We start from the raw sequence: 25858 nt of genomic DNA, 5'->3' as shown, positions 1-25858 counted from the left end.
TGCAGGAAGGAGAAGACTTGTTTTCATTAATCATAGTGGCCAAAAACACACATTAGCAAAATAAATCATTAGTATGCAAGAAACTCTAGTTTTGGCTGACATTTTAGGACCTGAACACATATTTCTGTTTTTCTTAGTAATGCATTTAGCCTGTAGTGATTTTAAGAACAATGTAACATTGGAACTAATGGAAAAGAAACCAAATATTTAATCAACAGTATAAATAGAATAAGAGGTTCTCAGAACATTTTGTCTCTCTGTGAAAATGATTTGACAAAAATGAAAATAATTTAAAATTTCTAATAAAAAATAGAATTTTAAACAAAGAATTATCTTTGGCCAATCAGTCTTTTCCAGAGTAACATTCATTTTCCATGTATACTTCCAATGTGTCAAAAAAAAAAAATTATCCATCAGCAGTAACTAATGCTGAAGGCACTCAAAATTGGGACACCTTCTAACAGAACTAATGACCCTGCTTTTCAATGCTCACCCTGGAAAAGTCTTGCTATATATCCAGTGGTAAGCACTGCACCCAATCCTATCTTTATTTGTGCTGATCAAAAGCATATTTTAATAGAAGACTGTTCATCAAAGTGCCAATTTCATATTACTGAGTACCCCACTAAATATGTTTGATCCATCTACATCAAGCAGCTGAAAATTCTCTGCTTCATATTTTAAGTTGCAGACACAGTGCATACTTCAGGACTTTGTTAACCACTTCCAGTTGCTGCAGTCATTTTTATGCTGGCAGCCTGTGAGCCTAGTCACTTAGAAAGATGACTGAAAATTAAGATATCACTGAAGAATGGATTAAGTGTTCTGTGATATTGACTGGCATGTCTTTGAAAGTACTGGCATTTTTCCTTCAGACCCAGTGGAACTGAATTCTTCCTAGGGTATTGGGTTGATGAAAGAATGGCACAGGAATCAACAGTGATTATTGTTTAAAATAGGTTAATCTGTGATTTTGTTCTTAATAATGTTACGGTTTTCATTACTTTCAGATTCTATCTTCTTCCTGTTATAAAAATTGCCAAATTAACTTTCAGAAGCAATAATTATTCTAGTACTCCAAAAGACTTACGTTTGTGAGGTTCTTTGCTTCTAAATTCTACTGAGGTCAGGGAATTCAAGCATGAGTTTGCAGTAAACAGCTTAATAAGAGACTGGACAGCATGAAAGAAACCCTGCCCAAGGTTCATAAAAATAGATGGAAAGCACTGACTATGTGAGTCTCTTGACTGATCTCAAGGTCACTGAGTTTGCACACTTCCTTTAGGCAAGGGCAGCTGACACCTACAGTGCTGAAGTATGCTAATGATGGCACTTTAAATGCAGGAGTGGAAAAAAACTCCTGAAAATACAGCCAAGTCCAAACACTCCGGTACCAGACTGTCGAATCAGAACTATTTTCCTAGGAGAGACAGCATTGCTGTTGCTCCAGCATTGTCTGGATTGTTAAAAATACAGAGACCTGTCCCATTTTTCTTGCCTATGGTACTGCAGAGTCTCCACTTTCCCTGCACAGTCCCAGTATACAGGTTTTACATAGCTCACCAATATTTTTGCAGAGTTTTTCCTCTGAGGTTCTGTCACTGCAACATCCCTTTTCCTGATGTAATGAGAAATTGTGGAATTATATAAAAAAGCAGCAAGTTCAGGAGTGTCTTCTGGAACAGCAAACTGCAAAGAAAGAAATGGGAATGGTAATGACATACACATAGAATGATTCTAACAGATTGGTTCCTGTCTCAGAGGTCTTAAATTTTGGATTAACACTGTTTTTTCAATTGAACAGCACAATCATGAGAATAGACTGTCTTCAACTAGGAGCATGATGAGTAATAGCAGAGCAAAATATTGCCCAGTTATAGGAATTACCCTAGACAACATTTTTCTCCACTTTTTACTGGTGTCAATTTCATTGCTTTACTTAATTTGGTTAGACTCTTGGGAGTAAATTCTGATATATAGAATAGGATAAATTCAGAGTCGTTGCACAGTAGTTTAGTCATTAGTTCAAATCAGAATCTGCCTAATGAAATATAATGATTTTACCAGTTTTAGAAAAAGAAGGAAGTCTGACTTCAAACAACACAATTTTTGATCATGTAACAAATATATTACAGATTCGTTTTGGTAACAGCTCAGCTTCATATAATGCAACAACTTCTTCATTTTTTAATCTCACATTAAAATGCATTCCCTTCAGTTTTATATTTATAGATCCTTGTTCTCCAATTAAAAACTACTTTTTGTTGGCAGTTTGTCTTTAATTTCTCTACAGGGCATTTATGGCTTCTTTTATAAAGCCTTAAATAACTCCTGGAGCCAACTGCTACAGAAGGAAAGATAAATTTTAATTCATGACAATCCAATCATGTAAAATCACAATAAAATTTACATGGAAGTTTACAATAAGATCTCAACAGGAACTCAACTAAACATAGCCAAAGCTATTCCCAAAGGACATCAGATTATAAAGTGCTACATCAGATCCTTCTTATCAGTTTCTTTAACCTCTGAACACAAACTATCTTAAACAAATTCCTAAAGAAAATGTTTGTAATTGTAATAAATGCTGCAGCACTAAAGGGAAGGGAATAGCTATAAACACAAAAAACCTTCCACACACTAATGCTGTGTAGTACTAGATTTGGAAAATTGGTGTCATTTACCTGATTAAAATTATAATGCTGTAAACAGAACATAAATGTTTGACATTGTCTGAGATTTTCAGTCAAAAGCATCCTACAAAGTGAAAGATATTATAATTCATTAACAGAAGAAAACCCATGAAAAAAAAAGAATCCTCTTTTTTCCATTTTTTCTGTTGCTTCATGATGTTAGCATTGTCTCTTTGCAATAAGGGAACCTTTAAGAAGTTAGTAAATATCTCTCTCTCAGTGTGGTAACGTGTGAACTCTCCTTCCGGGATTCTTTCCCCAGCATATCGATTTCTTTATTAACAAATTTAGTTATATAATATAGTAATATGCCTGCAAAGAAGCCCTCAATATATGATCACAATGGATGTATGTGTAGATCCATTTGAATACTAGAGGATTTTCATATTTACATTTTTGTTTTTTCATAGATGCTAGACTGTTAGCCTCTTAGTAGTGAATTGTTACAGCAAAGGTTCAAAAACAGCCCTCTGTGGTTAAGAGAAAACACATGTGTCTCCTGCAACCATTTAAAAGCAGAATTTGTCCAGTGGCCTAGATGTCCAGGTTAAAGATATTATTTTATCATTCTTGAGCTGGTCACATGGAAATGCTCAACTGTACAATCTGTCTCGGTAGCTATTTTATTTATATGCCACATATTTAGCACACTGTATCTTAGAGGATCACTCCTTCCCTTTAACTACAGTGTACTGTCTCAGTTTCCCCACCATGGAAATCTGTACTGCTTTCTTCTCCAGAGCATTATTACTCTGAGCAGGTTCCCAGACCTCTCCAGTTCCCCACTTCTCATTTCAAAACCCTGTTTTGCATTTCTTGTTTTCTAGCCAGGTAATAGCCTGTGTTGCATTGTGTAACTCCATCTGAAATGTTCTGGAAGAGGACTTTTTTACACAAATACTATACACATTATTTTATGTTACATATTATATTATATTATATTATATTATATTATATTATATTATACATAATTTCATATTATATATATTATATAATATAAAAATAGCATAGAATAGAAATATATTATATTAGTAGATCATACACAAAATTATACAACAGGGGATGGTGACCTTTCAAGAGCAATGCATTGGATGGTATTACTTTGCCCCAAGACTAAGTCCTAAACACAGTAGTAACAGTTTTTCAGCATGAGGAGACTGTGCATCTGGAAGGGGTTAACTCCTGCCACTCATGTTGGTGGGTGTATCTTATACATGTGGTGGATTTTTGTTGTTATTTCACTGCCTCCCTGACAGATGCCTCACTCGTGGTACTACAGTGCTCAGCTATTGAGAATGTGCCATGCGTGTCTGTATATTCTACCACAGTGATCTTTATAGGTACAGGTTTCATAAAAATGCTTTTTGTCATCAGTCTGGGAGAAAAAACCAACCCATCAGGAATATTGTCTCAAGCCAGAAGGCAATCTAACTGAGCCCTCTTCTCATCACAGCTGCCTTTAGGAAGAGTAAGAAGGAAATAAAAATGAAGCATGCATACACAACACTCTCCTAATAACTTTCAGCTTCCAAATGTTTTCAGATCACAAACTTGCTTATCTATATAAAGTTTTTGTTCATTTACTAATCTTCACTGGACTTCTGTTTTGGGAATTTGTTTAATTTCCTCTTAGACTCATGTAAACTTTTAACCCTGACTACTTCCCTTTTCACCCAAGTCCCAGACACCTGAGACCTGCCACCATGAGGAATCACTTCCTTTTGCTTGTTTTGAATCTGGCTCTCCACGCTTCATTAGATGTTCCAGTTCCTGTGCAGGAAGAGGCAGAGAACAGTCAATCCACACCCACGCTCTTCCTGCCACTACTCATTTTGAGGATCATATTTGTGCACAGTCACCTCTTTTCTAGACTGAAGTGTCCTAGTGTACTGAGTTCTGAGTTCTTCTGCATTGGAATTTATTCCATATCTTTGATAAATACTTTTGGTCCTTTTTACATCTTTTTCAAGATTCATAATTTTATTATCCTTTCACATCCCTCACTGCCTTCATAGAAAGATAAGCTACAGAAAAGTCCCTAAACAGAAGTCTTCCCACATGTGCACAGTATCTTCGTGGACTAGACAACAAAGCTCAAAGAAAACCTTATTACAGGAAATTCAGCTGTGGGGAGGAATATACTGCTTTGATTGAAACAGAACAATCTGAGCAATTTCAAAGGGTAAGGGCCCTAAGAGAGGTAGGTTTGGATATCCAAGAGAAGTCAGGCATTTAATATCCTTAGCCTTTTTTGGAAATTTGAGCTAAGCATCCTGTTGTTTATACAAAACTTCAAGGAGCCTGTCCCTGTGTCCTCTTGCCATCTGAAGTAATAGATAAGCATTACATATTTGAAACCTGATTTGTGTATTCATGCTATTTAATGCTTTGAAAAATTGAAATAAGGAAAGGATATTTAATTTCTTGCCATACTGACTGTGCATCTAAAGCCATATTCTGCCACAAGAGATGGACCATTATTACAGGAAAACTTCTCACAAGCTTCACAAGAATTTAGTCTTTTTAATGTAACAGATGCAACCATTATCAAGTATGAGAAGGAAGAGCAAACTAAAAAAATAAAATAAATTAAAAAAAGTACATTGCCTGAAAATGTCAGTAAGAGCTGTGGCAGTATTCTACCCAGCTTCTTAATTCAACCTTAAACAGAACATAGTGGCTACAGTGGGGAGATGCTGAACTCCTTTTCAGGTACTTGCAACCTGATCTGATCAGTGAGTTTGAGAAGCTACACTTGCAATTACAAATGCAGCCCCTTAGCTTCTTCCTCCTCACCACTTTAGAAAAAGAGGTGAAAATTAGGTAGAAAAGATATGTAGAAATTCCCTGTCTCCAATATTGCTGTGCTTTGGGTATAAAATGGACAGACATTTTCTATCTTCTGTTTCCAATCACTCATTTGTTTTTTCTTTCTCTAAAGAAACTAAATAAAAGGGTGGAATTCCAACACCTCTTTGGTTTCCTGGGTGAAACACAAAACTCTAGTAATACTGTATTTGGTAGACATCATTTTTTCTTTACTCTTTTAAAGTATGTGTTGTAGTTCTATCTGTTTTAGCTAAAGACTTGACTGGTAGCTCCTTAGGTTGTGAACACTCCTCACCACTAGAAAGTTGTTTCCCCTTTCATTGAATATACCAAACTCCAAACCCCTTCTGGTATGCAAAAGACGTAGAGCATTTTTAGCACTTGGAATGCAGCTCTCCCTGAAAGATGTTTAACAGGCTACTGCTTAAACTTGGGAACTGTTGTTTTTTACTCCAGAAATGTCTGGAATCAGTCATGCTTAATAAATTGAATACCTTGTTTTTGATGGGATAATACATAGAGCTGTGTTTTGCTTAATCTTCTGACTTTGAGCCAAACCAAGCTCTATTGAGGGGATCTGCCATCACAAACAGAGATCTTAAAACAGGAAATTGTCCAAGCAGCCAGGGATCGGGTTAGGAAAGCTAAAGCCCTAAAAGAATTAAATGTGGCCAGGGATGTTAAAGACAATATGAAAAAAGCTTCTATGGATGCTCAAAGGAAGATGAGGGAAAATATTAAGTCCTCTCCAGAAGGAAACAGGAGATATGGTTACCCAGGATATTAGGAAGGCTGAGGTACTCAATAACGTTTTTGCCATTGTCTTCACTGGCAAATGCTCCAGGCACACTGCCCAAATCACAGAAGGGTGAATGAAGAACTGTTTGCTGTAGGAGGTCAGGTTTGAGAACACCTAAAGGATCTGGAGGTACACATATCCATTAGACTTGATGAGGTGCATCCATGGGACCTGAGGGAATTGGCAGATAAACTGACTAAGCCACTATCCAGATCTGAAAAGTTGTGGCAGTCTGGTGAAGTTCTCACTGATGGGACAAGGAGAAATATAACCCCATTTCTAAAAAGACTGAAAAAGGAAAACCTGCAGAACTACAGACCAGTTAGTCTCACTTCTGTGCCCAGCTCAGTCATGGGGGAGATCTTCCTGAATACTATGCTAAGGCACATGGAAAATGAGCAGGTGATTGGTGACAGCCAATATGGCTTCACTAAAGGCAAATTGTGCCTGACAGATTTGGTGGCCTTCTATGGTGGGGTCACAGCGTTGGTGGATAAGGGAAGAACAATCAACATCATCTACTTGCACCTAGACAAAGCATCTGCCACAGTCCCAGATGACATCCTGGCCTCTGTGCTGGAAAGACATGGATTTGATGGAGTCTTCAGGGGATAATGAATGAGCTGTGTGATCACATTCAAGGAATTGTGGTCAATGGCTTAACGTCCAGTTGGAGACCAGTGATGGATGGTGTTCCTCAGTGCTTGGTATTGGGATAGGGACCTTTTTAACACCTCTGTTGAGCACAGAGATATAAATATCTTATATCTCTCATATAAATCTTCTCATATAAAGAGTACAGAAACCAAATATGTACCGAGCAACACAACACTCACATTAGAAATGTTATAGACTATCTATATCTTGCTTCTTACCCAGGAAAATTATCTGGGACTGTTAAAAATTCCCAAGAAAGTTCCATCCATTGTGAAGTGTAGGCAAAAAACCCCAATCAAAATGCAGAAAGGGATGAAAATAAAATACTTACCTTTATTTGCATTGTATTAATAGGAGAGCTTGTTTGACAGTTCAATGGTCCATGTGTTTGGACGTGAAGAATATAAAGAAGAAATTCTTCTCTACTGGATATAGGCCAACCAACATGGAGAACTGTATTGTTGATGGCACTTGGTCCTATATTGTGCAGCTGTTGAAGAAATATGATCAGTATTTTCCAAGGCACTAAATAACAACAAAAAATACTGCCACGACTATTCAGATATTTTCAAATTCTTAGCAGACACAGCCTTGAAGTATTTAGGGAAGGATGCATAGATTATTAATATCACTTAATTGATGGAGAGTCTGTGGCAGGTAGGAGAGAAGAACCTCTCCACATTAGTCACAAAGCCAAAGATGGCAAATCTGAGACAGAACAGTCTTTTCTGTCTGAGTCTGTATTCAAGATATCCATCACCTTTCCCATTTTTTCCTTCCTTCCCATGTGAAGAGTTGAAATGATCTAAAAAAGTATAAAAAAATCTCAACCCAAACCACAGTAGCACATAAACCCTATAGAAATACAAACAATGAACCTTAACAGATCATACTTGAAAACAGTATCCAGAACTTCAGAATACAGAAGAAACACATTTCAGAGCACAAGAATAAAAGATAAAGCAGAACCTAAACCAGCTTCTTTGGTTAAGAACTATACTTTCAACACTCTCAATCTAAATTTTCTCAAAAGAAGTAAAGGAACTAGTTTTCCTAAATTAATATTCCAGGACATTATTTTTTTTTTTCTGAGGAAAATGAGCAAAGATAGAAATAATAAAAGTTTAGAAATCTAGGCAATTAAAGTAGTTTCCTTATATCAGTTTACGGTTTGAAAATAACTGATGACAACAGGAGTCTGGACATGCGTTGTTACTGGGCATGAAGAGTTAAAGAAGCTGAACACCATGGACCTTTATGCAAAGTTTCTAGAGATGTGAGAACCTCCTTTTTTTAAATTTGCAGAATTTTTGTGACTGATGACCTTTAGTTACAACTAAATAAAAAGCTCTTTTAATCTTACATCTTCTGGGAGACTGCTTGGTCATTTTTATGCTTTGCTGATATAAACCATGTAAGTGATTTCCTTAGTAACTGTAACTAATCACTGTAATAATTTTAATATATTTGAAGTCAAAAATACAGTTTCACAAACAAACCAAATGCTTGAGACAGGATGATTTGTTAAGTATATTTCAGTTTAGAGAAATGTATTAAGATGAGGAATTCACAAATGATAATTTGTATTTTACAGTTGTATTCACTACACTTTAGTATGTCATGCAAATTGTAATCTTACACTGCTGATTAAGCTCAGTTGCTTATGTTTTCTTGAGTGCTAGTTTGTGAATTATAACCATATGTGAAGCCCTCTGCTTTACCCTCTAGAATAAAGGCCATCCATCAGATTCTAAGGATGGCTTCTATTCCATATAGCTCTTTTTCTAAGCTGAATTCTTTAAATTAACAAACCATCCATAAGAAAAAAACAACAAAAATGCAAGGTAAAAATACGTGTACTTCAAACATTATGAGTTATTTTCAGCAGAACATTTTCTGAGGTAACAAATTACATGAACATTTTCTGAGGTAACAAATTACATGTATGCCTACATTATTTTTTTTCAGTTAGCTAAATGTCAAAGAAAACATTTTTTCCAGTGCACAGCATGCAGAGCTTCTAATGAGAAGATATTTGACATTGATTACAAGGAACTCTTATGGACTGTTTTTAATTCTTGTCAAACACCCAAAATGTTTATAAATCCCTTAAATATCTAAGACAGACTCCTAGCATAAACTACTATCTCCTCCACTCACATGAACAGATAATGGGGTTGCGAATTCCCAGATTAAATTTGGGTCATGTGCTAAAGTCAGAGTATTTACATTTGTGCCTTTATCTAGCTACAGATAAAGACAATAAACCAAATTCATCAGGAATTCAGTGGGGGCAGCGTGAGGTCCTGTGGCAACATACATAATTTTTACCTCATAGATGTGTTCTACTAAAGGACCAACTTCTTCTTCTTTTGTAGGTTGATCTTTGGGTTCCCAGTTGTGAAGTGGCAAAATAATTGTTGGGGGGTGAGACACACTGTAATATACAAACCAGATTGTTAAAACAGTAACTGTTACCAGTGACTGCATTAGTATTTTTTAAAAATATAACCAATATAAAAAACTGAGACCTCAAAGGCTTGTTATTTGGGCACATTAATTAGAATTAGGTGAGGTGAATGCTACAATGCCTCCATAAAATACTACTCAATCCATGCAAATGACTGAGGGGCGCATTTAGTGTCATACTTCCTGTGACTGATTGTCCTTTCCAGGCAAGGGTGTAGCTCTGTTTGGAGAGAGGAATCCAGTCTGTTGGGCATTTATATCATTCTCACTGATGAGATGCCTGAATACATTATCCACAAAAGTAGAGTAAATAAATGTATTTTTCTATTTCCATTTAAAGCCTGTAGGTGTTTAATGCTATGCATTTTTAGATATTTCTTTAACTGTTCTGACTGTAAATTTCTATAACATCTGTTATTGTTCCTTTAAATAACCTTGCAAAGTAGCCTATCTCATCTTACAGATATTTTGTCTTCCATAAAGTCATAATGGAAATTGATGTACTGAGAAACAGAATTCAGGACTAGAGTCTAAAAGAGTGCGCCAGGCTTTCCAACTGCTTTGCGAACAAAGTGGCAGTTAAATAATTTCCTAAAATATTGTTGCAACTTGCAACACATATATAAAACATAAACAAAGAAAACTTTGATATCTTTCCAGCTGCTTTTGTATTTTTTCTTTTCTTCTCTATCTGACCTTAAGAAAGTAGTCTTCTGTTAACATTTTTATTTGAATCATAAACATTTTATTTCCCATAAAAATTGGAAATTCATTGTACCAGTCCCATTCAGGTGCCAACTAAACCTCACTCAAGTGTTGAGAAGTTCAGAAATCAGATCCCAAGAACTTTTTTTCTCATGATAGGTCAGTTCTGGCACAGACATTTGTCATCTACAAGTACTGCATTTAGTTTTGGTGCTAAAATGGTATTACCCTTTCTTTGCTAGGGTCAACTCTTACTCATTTTTGCTGGCTTATGGAGTCTTTAGATGAAAGAAAATCCATAAAATTTCAGTGTTGGTTCTGCCAAAACTGGAGTTTTGCTAACAGAAAACTCTTAAAAAACAATCATTAATTTTTTTAGAGTGTAAAATTTGAATAACATGATGGACTTCTAGGCACTGATGTTAATCACTTTGCAGTGACCTTGCCGCAGATTTCCACTTGAAGAAAAGATTGGATGGTTTTGTTGCAAATGCTGAAAAAATACTATTGGAAGAAACAAACTGTTTTTGATTACAGCTCTTATGTCATATACAATGAATGAAATGTCTGAAAGACAATTTTCTACAGTACACAGCTTCTCAAATCAGCAAGAAATCCCAGAGAAGAATAGCTTAGTACCATCCAGGTGAAGTACAACTCTTTGTGAAGTTTGGTGTATTCCGCTGTATCCTGAAACTCTTAATTTTTCCTCAGACTTCAAAATGCCAGCAGTTTGTACTAACAAGTATGTCAGAGGACAAATTCACAAGCCAACCCTAATAATAAAAGAAACTCAACATATTCATTTAAAAAGTAATTTCTGACTCGGTACTTAGCCTAAGTTTCACAAATCATCTTGTTTCCAATATGAATTTTAATTATTGATTGCTGTTGGAGAATAGGAACTTCAGGGTGTTGTTACAAAAGCCAAGACACACAGACTCTTAATCTACCACAGGAAACTGCAAATCAGAAACTGTACAGAGACAAAAACAAGAAGACATGCAGTTTCCAAACTCAGTGTTTTCTATTGCGCTGCCAGGGAAGGATTCTTATTCACAGAATTACAAAATGCAAAGAATAAATTTAGGTATTAAATTAAAATTATTGTAGCATGTATAAGAACATTTATTTTAAAAGAATTTACTGTTATTTTTACCTCATAGATGGTTATTTTGAGGACTTCTGCTATTGACATGAAAATGGCAAAATTAGGTCAAATGAAAAACAAATCTGCTCTTTTCACTATTTTATTTTGCATTAAATTGAGAATATTTTTAACATTTGGATGACTTATTAGACAAGGATTTTTCCTAGACTTTTAGGTGACAATTATAATGAAACAAGACTATTAAAAAAATAAGATAAATGAAGTATGGTCCACAGAAAAGGCTTACATGGGGATATACAATAAAAATCCTGCCAGGTCTAAATCCTCTCAATCCAAATTAGTTCCTTTCTGAATCCCTCACTCCTCTAGTTCTTTTTCAGTAGTGGGAGATAACAATGACAATACTAAAACGCTTACGTTTTTATAGATGAAGAAAGGTAAGCAGAATAATCAAATCTTAATTATCAAAGCAACTGCTTATTGAACTCTTTAAAGAGTTATGTTATTTTTCTTTTAAATAGGATATTGAAGAAGATTTCTTCTTTTCTCACAGAAGAAGTATTTGCATGGTCCCACTCTGCAAGTATATCTGCATGTATGCACATGCACAATTTCATAACTACTTATTTTTCCTCAGTAAAATGTTCAATGCATCCAGTTCCACTCTGTGCAGCTCTCAGAAAAGTAAAGAAACTAATGCAAGATATTTTCCAGTCCAAATGTGGAAACAGTCTCTCTTTTATTTTTATCTAGGAAACAGTGAGCAATTCCCTTGGAACTGCATATTTTAGCATCTCTGAGTAATTAGCAAAATCTGTCAACAAAGCAGTTGGGAATGCTACAGCTAATAAGAAAACTAAAATACTTAAGAGGAAAGAAACTGGAAGTCATGCAATTAAGTAATTCCGCTGTATTTAATAACCTGTTTCTTAGAACTGCAGGCAGCAATTCAAGCACCTTTTCCCACTTATCACCAAGTTCATAAGAACTGAGGATTTTGTGGTCATTTTTTGGTCTATCTATTTACCTGTTTCATTTAAAAAGAACACACTATGGCACAGAAAAAGCACGATGGAGGCAAAGTTTCCAAAGAGTCTTCAAAGAATAAAAAGTTTGTAAGACTTTTTTTATTAAAGTGAGGAGAGAAAAATAGAAAAAAAAATAATCCACAGTACTGGAAGCAACCCTTACTGGGAAGTCCTGTATATGTAACCATAACTTTTCCAGCCTGGAACCTCAGAGAGTCCTCAGCCTGGGTGTTTACCCATGGCAACACCTTGCAGCCACTGGCTCCCAACAGCTTCTCTCACAACTGTAGCTCACTAAGTAACCTTTGATTCCTTTACTTCTGTATTACACCTTTTGTATTTTTCACCTCTCTATCCAGTTCATTTCCTTAGACCACCACTAGTTACAGAAAATGAAATTATATTCTCACTTCTGTTCTTATTAAACATGTCTGACAAGTGGTTCTTTTCAGAACTAAAATAATTAACATATATCCACACAGTCTTTGAATGCCAGAGTTTTTTTTCCACCTTACTAGTTTTAGGCTCTTCTTAACCTGGAATACACTTACAAAATATGATGAAAAATCCTTTAAAAATCTCTCTAATTTAGACTGAATATTAGACCAAATTAGAGCAGATAGAATGAATATTAGAGCAGAAAACAAGTTCCATGATCTGCAAAATTATTTGACTTATTGGTAGCACTAGGTAGTCATATTGTCTCAGAAGTGACAATAATAAATATATTGTTATAAATGAAAAAAAAAAAAAAGTAAATAAATGCTTTCTTATTTGTTTACATCTAAGGCAGCCCCTTGAGGAGCATCACATAAAAGACATCTACTCCTCTTGCACCAGCCAAGCCTCATGGTCTGACTGTGGAAGTGAATCTGGGCCTTGTGGCTCCTGTTCAACCCTTGCAGAGCTGATAATGATTAAGGGATTTTTTTAGCTGTAGTTTCATAAGAGGAGACGTAGGAAATCTAATATCCCAGACAAAAAGCATTGGGGGTGATTATCTGCTTTAAAAAGACATCCTCCTGACTTCCTCCAAGATGCCAGAATAGGAGTCTAGTTCCAATATTTTACAGGGTACTCTAATATTCTTATAAAATCATAGAATCATTTAAGTTGGAAAAAACCTGAAAAATCATTGAATCCAACTATAAAACTAGTTCTGTCAAGTTCACTATTAAATCATGTCCCTCAGTGACATCTATATGTCTTTTCAATATGCCCAGGATAGTGATCATGACACTTCTCTGAGGAGCTTCTTCCAGTGCTTGACAACTCCTTCTGTGAAGAAAATTTTCCTAACATCTAAACTGCTGCCACTAGAGGCCATTTCATCTTGTCCTGTCACTTGTTTACCTGGGAGGAGAGACTGATTCCCACTACAACCTCCTTTCAGTTAATTGTAGAGAGCAATAAGGTCTTTCTGAGTCTCCTTTTCTGCAGGCTGAACACCCCTAGCTCCCTTAGCTGCTTCAGGCCCCTCACCAGCTTTGTTGCTCTTTGCTGGACTTGCCTCGGTACCTCAATGTCCTTGCAGTGAGGGGAGTAAAAATGACCCCAGTATTCAAGGTATGGCTTCACCAGTGCCAAGTACAGAGGGCTGCTCAATGCCTGCTGGCCACACTATGTCTGACACAAGCCAGGATGTCATTGGCCTTCATGGCCACATAGGCACAGTGCTGGGTCATGATCAGCTGGCAATTATCACCTAATGGCATTTTATAATTTCCAAAACTAAGCTGTATATGAAAACAGAGATAGAAAATATCATATTTGATCATACTCTGTTTTTGTTTTTTTTTTTTAATTTTGGTATACTTTGTGTCAGTGAACAATTTATCATAACTCAGTTCTTACTCATCCTTTCTCCAAAGGCCTCACTCTGCTGTCTATTAGCACATGCCTTGCCATAATGTGTTTCACATTTCCAGCCACAAAAGCAGTAGATTCTGTTTGGTATTCAGCATTAAGAGTCCAAGTAGTTCCACAAGAAGACCTACACATATGAGCAGGCATTTTATATTAGTAACACCCATGCACAATTTGAATGCCCAAATACAATGTTGGCTCTGACAGGTGCTACCACAATGTGAGATTCTTTAAGTTGCTCTCTTTGCACAAACTCTCAATAAGTCTGTAGTAGCTCCATCCTGCAAGGCTTGCAGGGGTGAGACCCAGGTGTCCTAGATGGATAAGGCATTTAGGTTTATAATATGCCAAAAGATTCAGTACACAGGATTATCATATGCAGAAAGATTCTGTAAAAAAGTAGTTATAATGAGTTGAAATAGTTGAATACTTACCCTCTGATCTGTACTTGAGCCACAGCACTGATGTTGATATGGAGGTTCACTAAGTTGCTAGTGGGATTTATCTTGTTAGAACTGAAAAAAAAATGTACAAGTATTAACAAAGGTTTTATATCACTCAATACACAAGGCCCACTGGACATATTACAAAATGGGATTCCTATTGCCACTATTCAGTCTTGTAGGACACTGGTATTTAAGTTGCATTTTATTTGAGCTCATCACATATTTAATAATATCTTCAACTCAAGCTTTCTTTAAGGAATCCTGTGATGATGAATAAGATGATACAAATTTATTTGGCTCAGAATATCATTGGCTATCTGTATAGACAAAAGTATCTTCATAGAATAGAAGTTTGTTTCATGCATTTCAGGAAGGCAGTGGTAATGAACAAGCCGGGCTTTGTTAGAATAAAATTTATATTTATGACTCTCCAAACCTGTGACTTTTGCATGACAGAGTATTTGGGGAAAAAGAACCAAGATCAACTGTTTCTTTCATTTTCTTTTTTACTTCCCTCCCCTATCCAGAGTGTTTACATTTTTAAAACCACTTAGAAGTGAAAACAGATCTCTCTGTTTAAAATCTAGAGCTCTCACTCTTCTTATTGTCTTTTCTTATTGCAAATCCTTAGTAATAAAGGTAGTTTCTCTTACTTCAAAAGGCTACTCCAGTGATTATAACCCATTCATATAAAAAAAAGTTTGCAGAAAAATTCATTAAGATAGTGAAGTAATAACAGACTTAAAAATTATTTAATTATGGGATTAAAGACACTAAATTTGGATTTTTCTTCCAGTAAAGTGTGGTCTTCTTTGCTCCATTAACATTAAGTTTCTAGTGCTTTCCCAGTTTGCTGTTATCACATCTGGGTAGCATCAGTCAATTGGAAACATTTAGAGGAGGTCAGCATTCCCAGTGACTGACTCCTGAGAAGTAAAGAGCAACACTGCTTTGATCCAGGCTTTCTGGTCACAGACTGCTAAAATTAAGAGCAGCTCTAATTTGTTTGTAAACTAATGCAGATTCCCATCAAACATTATTTGAACTTTTATATAATCCTCTATAACCATTGTTTTGAGTATAAATGTACAAAATTTGTTTAAAGTATAAAAAAACCTTTATACCACTACTTTGTTAGAATAAGCTGCTCTCCAATTTGCATATTTGTTCTACTTTCTGTAGAGCTAAAATACAGATTTTGGTCATATATATCTGGTATTCAAACCTTGTTCACGCTTTATGACATTTTTTTAGAGAAGAAAATAGTTTAAATAAAAGTGCCAAGACATCTCTCTCTCTAAAGGATACATAACTGCATAGCAACATCCACATCAGAAAAGGAATCAGATTTCAAGACACTACTACACTACTCAGCCTCTTGTTTGTTTCATATAAGTAATGAACTTCAGTCTTCCAAACCAAAATACTTCTTTTCCCATTGATGTTTTGAAGCAAATGAAACTTCTCTATTTTGAATAAATTAAAGTAGGACTCAAATTTAGACGTATTCTTGCCTCCACTTAGGAAATTTCCTCTTTTTGCCTCATGTAGTTCCGTTCCCTTTCTCTTTTAGGATTGTTTTACCTTGTCCTTGTTCACTAAGGACATAGAAACACACAAACTGTTCTGCTGCTTCGGAATGAATGTACAAAGCAGTGAGTTTTAAGTGTAGGGGACATTCCCTATGCAAGAAATTTTACTCTTTTACTCTTTCCTTTTTTGTTGTTTTTTTTTTTTTTTTTAATAGCTGTGTGCTCTTCAGCATTTTCATACCAGTTTGTAGCCCAACACATTTCCTTTCTTTACATTTTAGGGAGTCACAACTCTTATTACTTAGACAGATTTAACTACCCAAAAAGCTCTGGACTTCCTCAGTTTCACAGCATGAAAAGGCTAGTGACATGAGCCTTGGATAACCACTTAAAACTATTGCTTGCAATAAGAAATGAATAGGGGCATGGACAGGGGACCTAAAGGTAAATGTTGTGTCTCTCTCCAGAGGAGCTCATGTCCAGGTTTGCATGGTCCCCAGCCAGATTCCAGGGACAGGGCTGGGGCCTGATCAAGCACCTAATGGACTTCTGTGGCACTGCTGTGCCCTTCCTGAGTTTCTGTATGTCCTTTCCTTTCAAGGGTTACATTACGAAGACATGACTTAAACATTTTAAATGTCTCAGTTATTTACCATAATGAACATGATCAAGGCCCTCATTAAAGGCCAGACATTAGCAATTAAGTCTCTGCATGTGGGGCAGAGAGGGCCCCATACAGAACTTCAGTGTGCATCTGATGAGGACAGATGGAGCAGAAGCCCTGCCACCTTCTGAAAAAGTCCAAGGTTTGTTTTTGTTGTTATCCTAACCTAGCCCACTCTGTGCTTTTTTGTCCCTGTGGAAGAAGTACTCCTTAGCATAAAACACAAGATTCTACAGTATTAATATGTGAGGCCCACAAATGGGGAGGAATCTAATGGAAAAATTACAAAGGTTCACCTGCATCAAACTGAAACAGTTCTCTCCATGCCAGTAAATCTGCTGAGCAGTTTTTAACTGTTTTCCTTTTATTTTCTAAATTTTTGTGAAAAAGAAGCATGTCTGGTTTAATTCAAAGCATGATAAGTTTGTACATATTCACCTTGGTTACAAAGTGATTATTGTTTATTAATTCTGAAGTAGAAAATAAAGTTTGAATTTGGCGAATCTGTAGAAGATCCTTGGATTATTGATCATAATCAGTTGACTTGAATTTTAAAGAAATAAAACTGATTTTCCTAACAGCTAACAAAGCCCCAACCTCAAAAATCCTCCTGACATAAGCTACCATTGGAAAGCTCCTGAAATTATTACTGATACTCATGAGGGACCTTATTATATAATACACTTCATATGCCAAGAGGAATTAATAATTTAAATAATCATGCTCTTGATAAAATATCTAACCTTTTTATTTGCAGCTCAAAATTGATGCTGAAATCTGCATTTTCAAAATGCTGAACAGAAAATCGAATGCCTGTGGAGAACTGAGAAAGAAACAAAATAATAGGTTACTGAAACAGTTGATTTCTCCAGATCAATAAAGCAGTACAGTTCAACATTGCATTTCACAGACTTATACTGGATACTGCTGCCTTTTAAAATTAGTATGAAATAACATCATCTAGTTGTTCTCAGGAAAAAATACCATCCTGCCTGTGTATGTCACCAGATGGAAAACTTGGCTGGAGAGAGGAAAGATCAGAGGAATAGAGAAGCACACTCCCAAGAACACAGCAGTGGGCCCTTCTTCATCCAGATAGTCTTTGCTTTGCCAAGCCAAGCCAAGCCAAGCCAAAATAAAATAACAGTTGTCTGGCAGCTCTCATCCCTGCCTCCATTCATGCACGCCTTTGTCCAGGTCTGCAGGGCTTCCTGGTCCCTGCATTGTCTCTGCACCTGGGAGCTCTGCACTGCATGTTTTAGCTGTTGTGGGGCTGACTGAGCACCTGAGGCTAAATTAGCAGCAGCTTTAATTACCTTTTTTATTTGATTCTTTTTTCCATTGCAGTTCTGTTAAGCAGAACAGAGCTTCAAAATTATATTTGCAGTTCAGTTTGCCACAACTTGGAGTGAGTAACCAGAGGAGAGAGTAAAACACAGTTCCCAAAACTGAGGGAGATGAATGCTTCCACTGGTGCTGCCTTGTGTTTAAGCAGGCCTGGCTTCCTCCCTTTGACAATTTCCATTTGCTTTCAAGAAGAGCGGGGATAAGCATATCAAGTTTATTCAGATAAGGGAAGGGCTAACTAGAGAAGGAATGTGCAATAGCCCATGGTGGGGTCTCTGTAAACCTCTTGTTGGACATATTTACAGCCCCAGTATGTAAGTGGCAGGTGAGCAACAGGAGATGCCATCTGCCCTTAATGTTAAATTAAATAAATTCTATTGCAATGTTTAAATTATTGTTTTCATTATTTCAACTGCACATTTTAAACCTGGCAATTTTCAAAATGTGAATTTTGCAATTCCTACAACTTCTCACTCCCCTTCTACCTTCCATCTGGCCTGATGGTAGAATTTTTTGCAGGATAACATGAACATTGTACTTCCATTTTTAAAAAAAGGATGGTAACACACCGATATATCCTCCATGTGGATAAACAATCTTCCTGAGAAATTCATCAAAAGGCATCAGGAAATGAAGACATCATTCCCTCATTTCTGCCAATGTCTGACTAGATGGGGGAGTGGGGTGGGAGAAGAAATAAAAGTTGTCTGCTTGGCATAATTTCCTTAGAATATTTAAGGAATCTTTGTCAGCAACAGGACAGGACACACCAACGTAAGGACTTACATTCAACATCATTGAAGAGGAGGAATTTTCCTCTGTGGATGTCATTTCATATGTTAAAGCAAAATTCCTTTTCCCCACCATTTTTTTCCATTCAATTCTTCTATTTCTTCATTTTCAGTGGTGCAATGCAATCCATTACCAGAACAAAACTTACCTAACATGTTCCAACTACTTTCAGCTGACTCATGCTGAAGCAATACTGTCATCATAAATGGAATGATGAGTTCAAATCTTTAAATTCTTATTATCTTAATGTCATAGTTACAGTTGATCTCTCCTTTTTAAAGCAAAATCTTACAGATGAAAAGAGTGCTCATTAAATTACTCAGAAGTTGAATAGCTGATTTGGAATAGAGATGTAAGCTCTTTTTAATTTTAAGATCACATTTTGGAGATGATATTACCAACTCTATTGGTATTCCATTCATCTTTAAAAATATAATAACTTTCTTTAGTCTTTTAGACAAAAAAATCCAAATATTAAACTCACTATTCCTCTTACTGTTTTTACTTACCAGTCTAAATAAATTTGTTTCCACTTATAGCAGAAAAAAGATTTGATGAATCAAAGATAAAATTTTCATCAGACAGAGCAGACATGAACTGCAGTTTTGATGATCTATTATATCCCTGAGGCTTAATCCCCTATTTAATGGTGAAACATACTCCTACTGTACAACTCTAATAAGTTGCAGATGTTGTCTTTGTATAGTCATAAGACTTTGTTAACATCAAATAACCCTTGACATTGCTACTAATAATGGGGCAGAGATGCTCACATGCCCTTGCTAAAAACCCACTGAGGCCAAAGGAGTTTAACTTGCTCGAACCTATAACTTAGCAATTATTCAACATCCTTATTTTAGTAGGACATAAATTTTATCAGAATGGTTTATTTTTACTTAAAATTTTCTAAGTGAAGTTAGTTTCATTAAAATTGCATTATTTCCATGTTTGTAACATCATGTATCTTTAAAATACATGACATTTCTGCTATTAGTAATGTTTTACTCTATTATGTTTGACAGGATTTAGGAGTATGTTGGGAGACAGAGGTGTAGCTTTTTTTGGAGTGTCTCACAGTGCATAAGGAAGATAAAACCTGGCACTCTTGAAGAATCAGTTTGGTACACACCAAGAAATAGGCAAGATCTTCCAAGCCTCCGGTCTTCTAACCTTAATTCTATTAAACTTCTGGGTTTTTCTACTAGAATTTTCTCACTTGCTAATGCCACTGAACAGGCATTAAGGAAGCTTGTCAGTTCGATCCATTTCAGTGTCATAAATAAGTATGTTGAGCAATCTTTGCCAGTGAGATGTTGTCAGACATTTAGTTTGCATTCTGGGCCATTTGGCATTAAGGTTTTCCTTACCAATTCTTTTTATCTTCAATTTTGGTCTTTCGTTTTTTTTTTTTAAACTTCGAAGATATTACTGAAAAGATGAAGTATTTTTTTGTGCCAGTAAACAATTTTAAGGACACAGATGACATAACACATTTTGAAGATGTAAAGACTACAACCCTGTAGTCTGCTGCAGTAATATCCCATGGATTATATTACAAAATCCTGACATAACCCTCATACTCAGAAGTTGATCTTCAAGAGCTCAAGAATTCTAGGATTTCAGGGTGCTGGCAAGTCATTAAGGTGACTCAATAGTTAAAGAGTTTTAGGAATGTTCAATTTTGACCTAACCCTTCCTTCCCACTCACAACTTCCACAAAGAGTCCCTTTCTGACTATTTTGTGATCTCCTGCCAGAGCAGAATTGTTTTCAAAACTGGAAATGGATCAGAGCAACATTTTGAGATTTATGCAATTTGTACAAAGGGCTGGTATTTTGCTTTTGGAAGTACATTTGCCATCATAAATATGTTTGGACTGAAGAAACACAAGTCGTTTCACCTTTTCTCTTGAGTGTCCAGGAGAGCTAGCTTCAAAGACAAACTTAGGATTTAAGATTTCACTTACTCTAATCAAACAACGTTGCCATCTGGCTTTGTAATGCTCTACATTCATATGCCTCAATATTAAAGGGCTGGATTATTTTGTTATAAAGTAGAAAACTCTTGAATATGTTATGAACCCTGCTGTTTTATTCTGCTGCTTCTCTTTTTATGAAGTAGTTTGCTTAGGAGTATCTGGTAATGGAACTTACAGCAGTCCTAGAGTTGATTCTGAAGAAAAGAAGGATTAGTTATACTGTGAAAATTCATAAGGAGACAGGTGAGAGTAGTAATGTTTTAGTGGTCACCAAATGGCATTCCTGAAGTCCTCACACTGGTAGCATTTTGAGTGAAGGATTATGTGGAAACAGGGCTTTGGATTCAAAGGGAGGTGTATGAGGCTATGTAGTCTAACACCTCTACACTTAGACCTTTCCATCACTTATTCTTATGACAATATGCAAACTACAGAGATTTTCTTCTTGGTAAACAAGTTAGTGTCTCTTGTGTTTGGTCTTCCTTTTCTCTTCTAGTTAAAAGGGTTTTTGCTTTCCTGCTCCATTCCACTGCATCCCAATCACCCACAATATTCTTGTCCACTTCTGTCTGTACCCTGAGTATTTGCTTCTGCCTTGAGACTAACTAGGAAACTACTAAGCAGACAAGTAAAACTGCTGTCTTCTCAATACAAGAAATGATGTGCTTTGAATTTGTCTCATGCTTTGGCCCATCATTGTGTCCCATCGTCCCACTATGAAAATTCCATTCCTCAGAAATGTTTTCAATTACTTTTACTTTTTAGGGTTTTCATAAAGTAGAATAAAACAAAACCTACAAAATCTTTTGGCCTTCTTGTTTATGTCCTTCCCAGAAAATGTTTATAGTAGTCTCTTCAGTCTTCTAGTTCAAAGCAGTTCAATGGAGAAAGATCCTCTCCAGGAAGATTCCTCTTCCCAGGAGATCTATCACCTAGAGTTCAATTTTCAATGGTTTCCACCTCTCTGTAGTCCCAAAGAATCTCTGGGATTGCCTGTGACCACGCAAGAAGATCACTGAATGAGACACCTACCCTCATTCACTTTCTGAAGTTCTGTGGCTGATCTGAGGCTATCTCTAAGATCCAAAGAAACTTATTCTAGTCCTGATCTCCAATGATATGACCCATTTTGTTCTTCTATCAAGGGTCAGACATGAACTGCTTGAAGATTAAAAGAGGCATGGAAAGCCTCCTTCTATAGAGAGGCTGAAGATGGAAATATTGCTCTTCCATGGAATAAACCTTAACTTAGTAGGGATTTCGAAAATACTAAAGAAATTTGCTTTAGTTTCTTTGCAAAGCCATTGGTCCCATATAAAATTCAAACAGTAGTAGTTTTCAGTTAAAAGGTGTTAGTTACTCCTGATACATGTTTATGCTGTTGATACTTCATTTTTATTAGGATGGGTTTTTATTTTTAATCTAGGTATCAATATCTGGATTATTCTCTTTTAGTTAAAATATTCATAGAGCTTATGAGTTTATGATAAACACTAAATTCCTCTGCAAGAGCATCCCTAAACATTTCTGGATTTTACACTTCTGGGATTCCGTGGATTGTTATGTCATGAAAAAGAGAGAAAAGAATGACAATGGGGAAGTTTTTTAGCTCCAAACCTATTTTTATCCTTCTCTAGTGATCATCATCAGTTATTATACAGTTCTGCTTTTGTCCAAAAACAAAGCTACCATCATTTCATCTAATGTGTAGTAAGATTTATGAGGCTGTCTTAGGAAAATCTTTAGAATTAATATAGTATCTTTAAAGCAAAAGTTTATTCCAAACACACTTGCCTTGATATAAATTGTGATATAAACTGGTAAGACAACTCCTATGCACTCAAAATGAGAATCAGGCTGAAGAAATTGTCATTTGCTATAAGTAGAGGGAATACTAAAAGGGAAAAATAAACCAATCAAGTTATAGATTGGAATTCTCATTATAATAGTGCAACTTCTAATGAAATGATAGTGATAAATTGAGTCACTCTCATTTTCTTTGAGTGACACAAACCCCAAGTTATAGCATAATTAATATTTTAGAAAAACAAATCGTTAATTTTTCAGAAGCACAGTTCTGCCTCTTATTACACCAACAAATTCTTGTCCAGGTAAATAATTTAGTTTATGTGCTGCTTATGGGGACACATTCTGACAATTGAATAAATTTCCATTTGTTCTCCTTTAAAATTCAATTAGATAAAAATCAGTAAATGCATCTGGTTTTCCCTTACGTTTGCGCCAGCCGCCATGGGGTTCCCAAGATCACAAACCACCATTCTAGTTTCATTTTCCATCTTGTAATCACAGCTCAATACACGCAGTGCCTGCAACAAAAGGAGACCAATATAGAGGTCAGAGATCACAGTGAAATGCATCCAGTTGGGAAAGTGATGCCTTTTTGACTGTGACCTTTCTTTTGATTTTGGACACCTGCTCAGTGCACTATCAAAACATTTAGTTGGTTATTGTCAGACAATGGGGGAAAACTGATGCCAGGGAAAAACAAACAGGATAGTTTCCCAGTACCTTAAGAACCACGATGAGATCACTCTATGTCTAGTTTTACCATACTGCTTTGTTGTTGTGAATCATTCATATAGCCATAATGACTCAATGGAGAAACAAAGAGTAGGCAAAAATAAATGAGAAGAACAGTTCTCACAGTAATTACAGGGTTATTCATCACCAGAAATCTCTATAATGAATTTCTGACATTGGCAAAACTTGAGTATGGATCAATTCTAGATCTTTGTTTTCCAATCTGTGGTAAAATACTTAGAATATTAAATACTACTGTAAATACATAATTTGTTATATGTGTTTATAAATTAGCAATAAAGGAGATAGACTTTCAAATTATCAGATATAAAGGTTTCTGTTGTTTATAGCAATTTTTATCACTAGTAATATTATCTGTAAACAAAACAAACTCTACAAGAGGAGGAACAGCTGCAAAATAGTGCAAGCTAGGAGATACAGAATAAGGCAAAGCAATAAAATGTGGGGGGTTTTTTGATAAAATGTGAAGGGGTTTTTTTCTGTTTTCCTCTCTGACATCTTCAGTAAATGAAGGTATTTCCATATATGTGCAGAAGTAAACCAGCTTTGCAAAAGCAGGATGCAGCAAGTTGCATTAACTTTCTGTTAATTTTTGATTCTCACAGATGAAGCAGTATGAACAAGTTCATGCCCTTGAAATAAAAAGATCTGGGAAATCTCTGGTCCAATTTGCCCTATCTGTAAAAGCCAGTATGGACATGCTGTCCTCATAATTTCCTGAGATTAAAAGAAAAGACAGAGCATGTCCTAAACAGAGCCCATGTGAACATGCCCTCAGCACACACCTCAGCGTATAAAAATGTACGCTGACATTTTTATAGTTTGCTAGGAGGAAACAAAGTTTGTTACACAGCATGTCCAGTGCACTAATAGCCTTCCCAAGCCTCTCTACGGTTGGGAGGGAAGCATTTTTACACTCTTTCCAGCTGGTTAATTAGAGGTGGGAAGCAACACAGGGGAGAAAAGAGGGTGTTAACACAGTTGGAATCAAACTTGTCTGGAAAATTGTCCATTTGATCTTGATGTGTGGGTTTATAGTTTTGCTTTCACTGGAGGAGGGGGATTGAAACTGAGGTCTAAAAGTTAGAAATAAATACTCATTTATATTAGATATTTGTCAGTTTCTTTAAAGATGCTGCATTATAGACTAGCACAGAGTGAATCAGCCCTTTTCACACTTTCTTTTTTTGTCTCTCAAAGGCTGAGAAAATAGAGGAATTTTTCAAGTCGTTCTTTTGCAATCTGGAGGCTATGTTCCTAGACTAAAAATGATTAATGGTGCAGAATTTATATAACCAGCATCACAAAAGCTAATTTCTGCAGTATGAAGATATGACAAGGGGTCAACTGTGGTAGAATTCCTTCCATAATGAGATTTACTATCTTTGTCTTTGCATTGATCACTTTTTTGAGGAAGTTAAGCACAAAACAAGAAAATTAAAACCAGTCAGGAAGCTAGCAAGAGCTGAGACTTTACATCTACTATTGCCAGTATCAGTGCATTCCCATGTAACTCAGCCATATGGAAAGGTTTGCCACAACGCCCTTCTACCTGACATCGGTTGCAACTCACATTTCTGTAGCAACACATGATTTTTTTGGCAGCCCTTGAGCAGAAGTAATACCCCAATAATTAATACATGTGCTCCCAGGGTCCATTTTAACTAGAAGGCGATTAGATGCTTTAAGTAATCCAGGCAGTCCATGAACTTGAAACTCTTTTTTGTGGTTGTAGTGATGAATTTGATGCCACTAATTGATGCCACAAAAGCTAAACACAACAGGCTGGCAAGTAAAAAACTTCCTCTTTCCTTTACCATCACCTTCCAATTTTATTTTCTGAGGGAAAGGGGATGGATTAGGTACCATCTTCTAGTTGATGGATATGTATGTATCTAGTTGATGTATGAAGAGTAGTCTTTGCCTTCACCAAGCTCAAATCACATCTCATCTAGCCAGCCACAATATACCTAGTCCAAGAATTTCCACGTAAGACAAGAATGTTCCAGGTCTTTTTCTTATTTTAAGAGTGCCATGCTTTACTTCAGAAAGGCATGGGGTGAAATGGCTCAGAGCTTATCCATTGCAATACCTATCTGGATGTGATCTTGACCAATCTGCAGTTTCCAGCCTGAGCAGAGGCAGCCCTGCCAAAATACATAATGTTTTTGGTGTGCAACAAATATCTGTTAGTGCTTTTATTTGCCTGATTTACTAATTATTCCATAAGAATTTGTGTCCCATCTTTTGCTGCTAAAGCAGGATTGAGCTGTTCAATATGGGCAACTCTTGTCATGGAGCAAAGGATGAGTGCACAGTATCCAGGCAATAGTTGGGGGTTCAAACACAGTGTTACTGTTGTAGTGTAAGAATGTACCAT

At 36.1% G+C, this 25858-nt stretch overlaps 1 protein-coding gene across 1 annotated transcript in view; it reads right to left on the bottom strand.

Moving 5' to 3' along the window:
* The window catches only part of ITGA8 (integrin subunit alpha 8), a gene marked incomplete at its 5' end in the record, with an annotated part of 117414 nt that overhangs the window by 33149 nt on the left and 58407 nt on the right, over positions 1-25858 (bottom strand). The window contains 6 exons of the mRNA XM_083864930.1: positions 1564-1689; positions 7310-7468; positions 9310-9415; positions 14592-14672; positions 17543-17622; positions 23151-23243. Coding sequence (XP_083721056.1) covers positions 1564-1689; positions 7310-7468; positions 9310-9415; positions 14592-14672; positions 17543-17622; positions 23151-23243 — 645 coding nt within the window. The remainder of the gene's footprint in view (positions 1-1563; positions 1690-7309; positions 7469-9309; positions 9416-14591; positions 14673-17542; positions 17623-23150; positions 23244-25858) is intronic.

This window comes from Zosterops lateralis (assembly GCF_965231275.1).
Source record: "Zosterops lateralis genome assembly, chromosome: 1".
Taxonomy (NCBI): domain Eukaryota; kingdom Metazoa; phylum Chordata; class Aves; order Passeriformes; family Zosteropidae; genus Zosterops; species Zosterops lateralis.
This window is presented reverse-complemented; position numbering and strand designations above follow the sequence as displayed.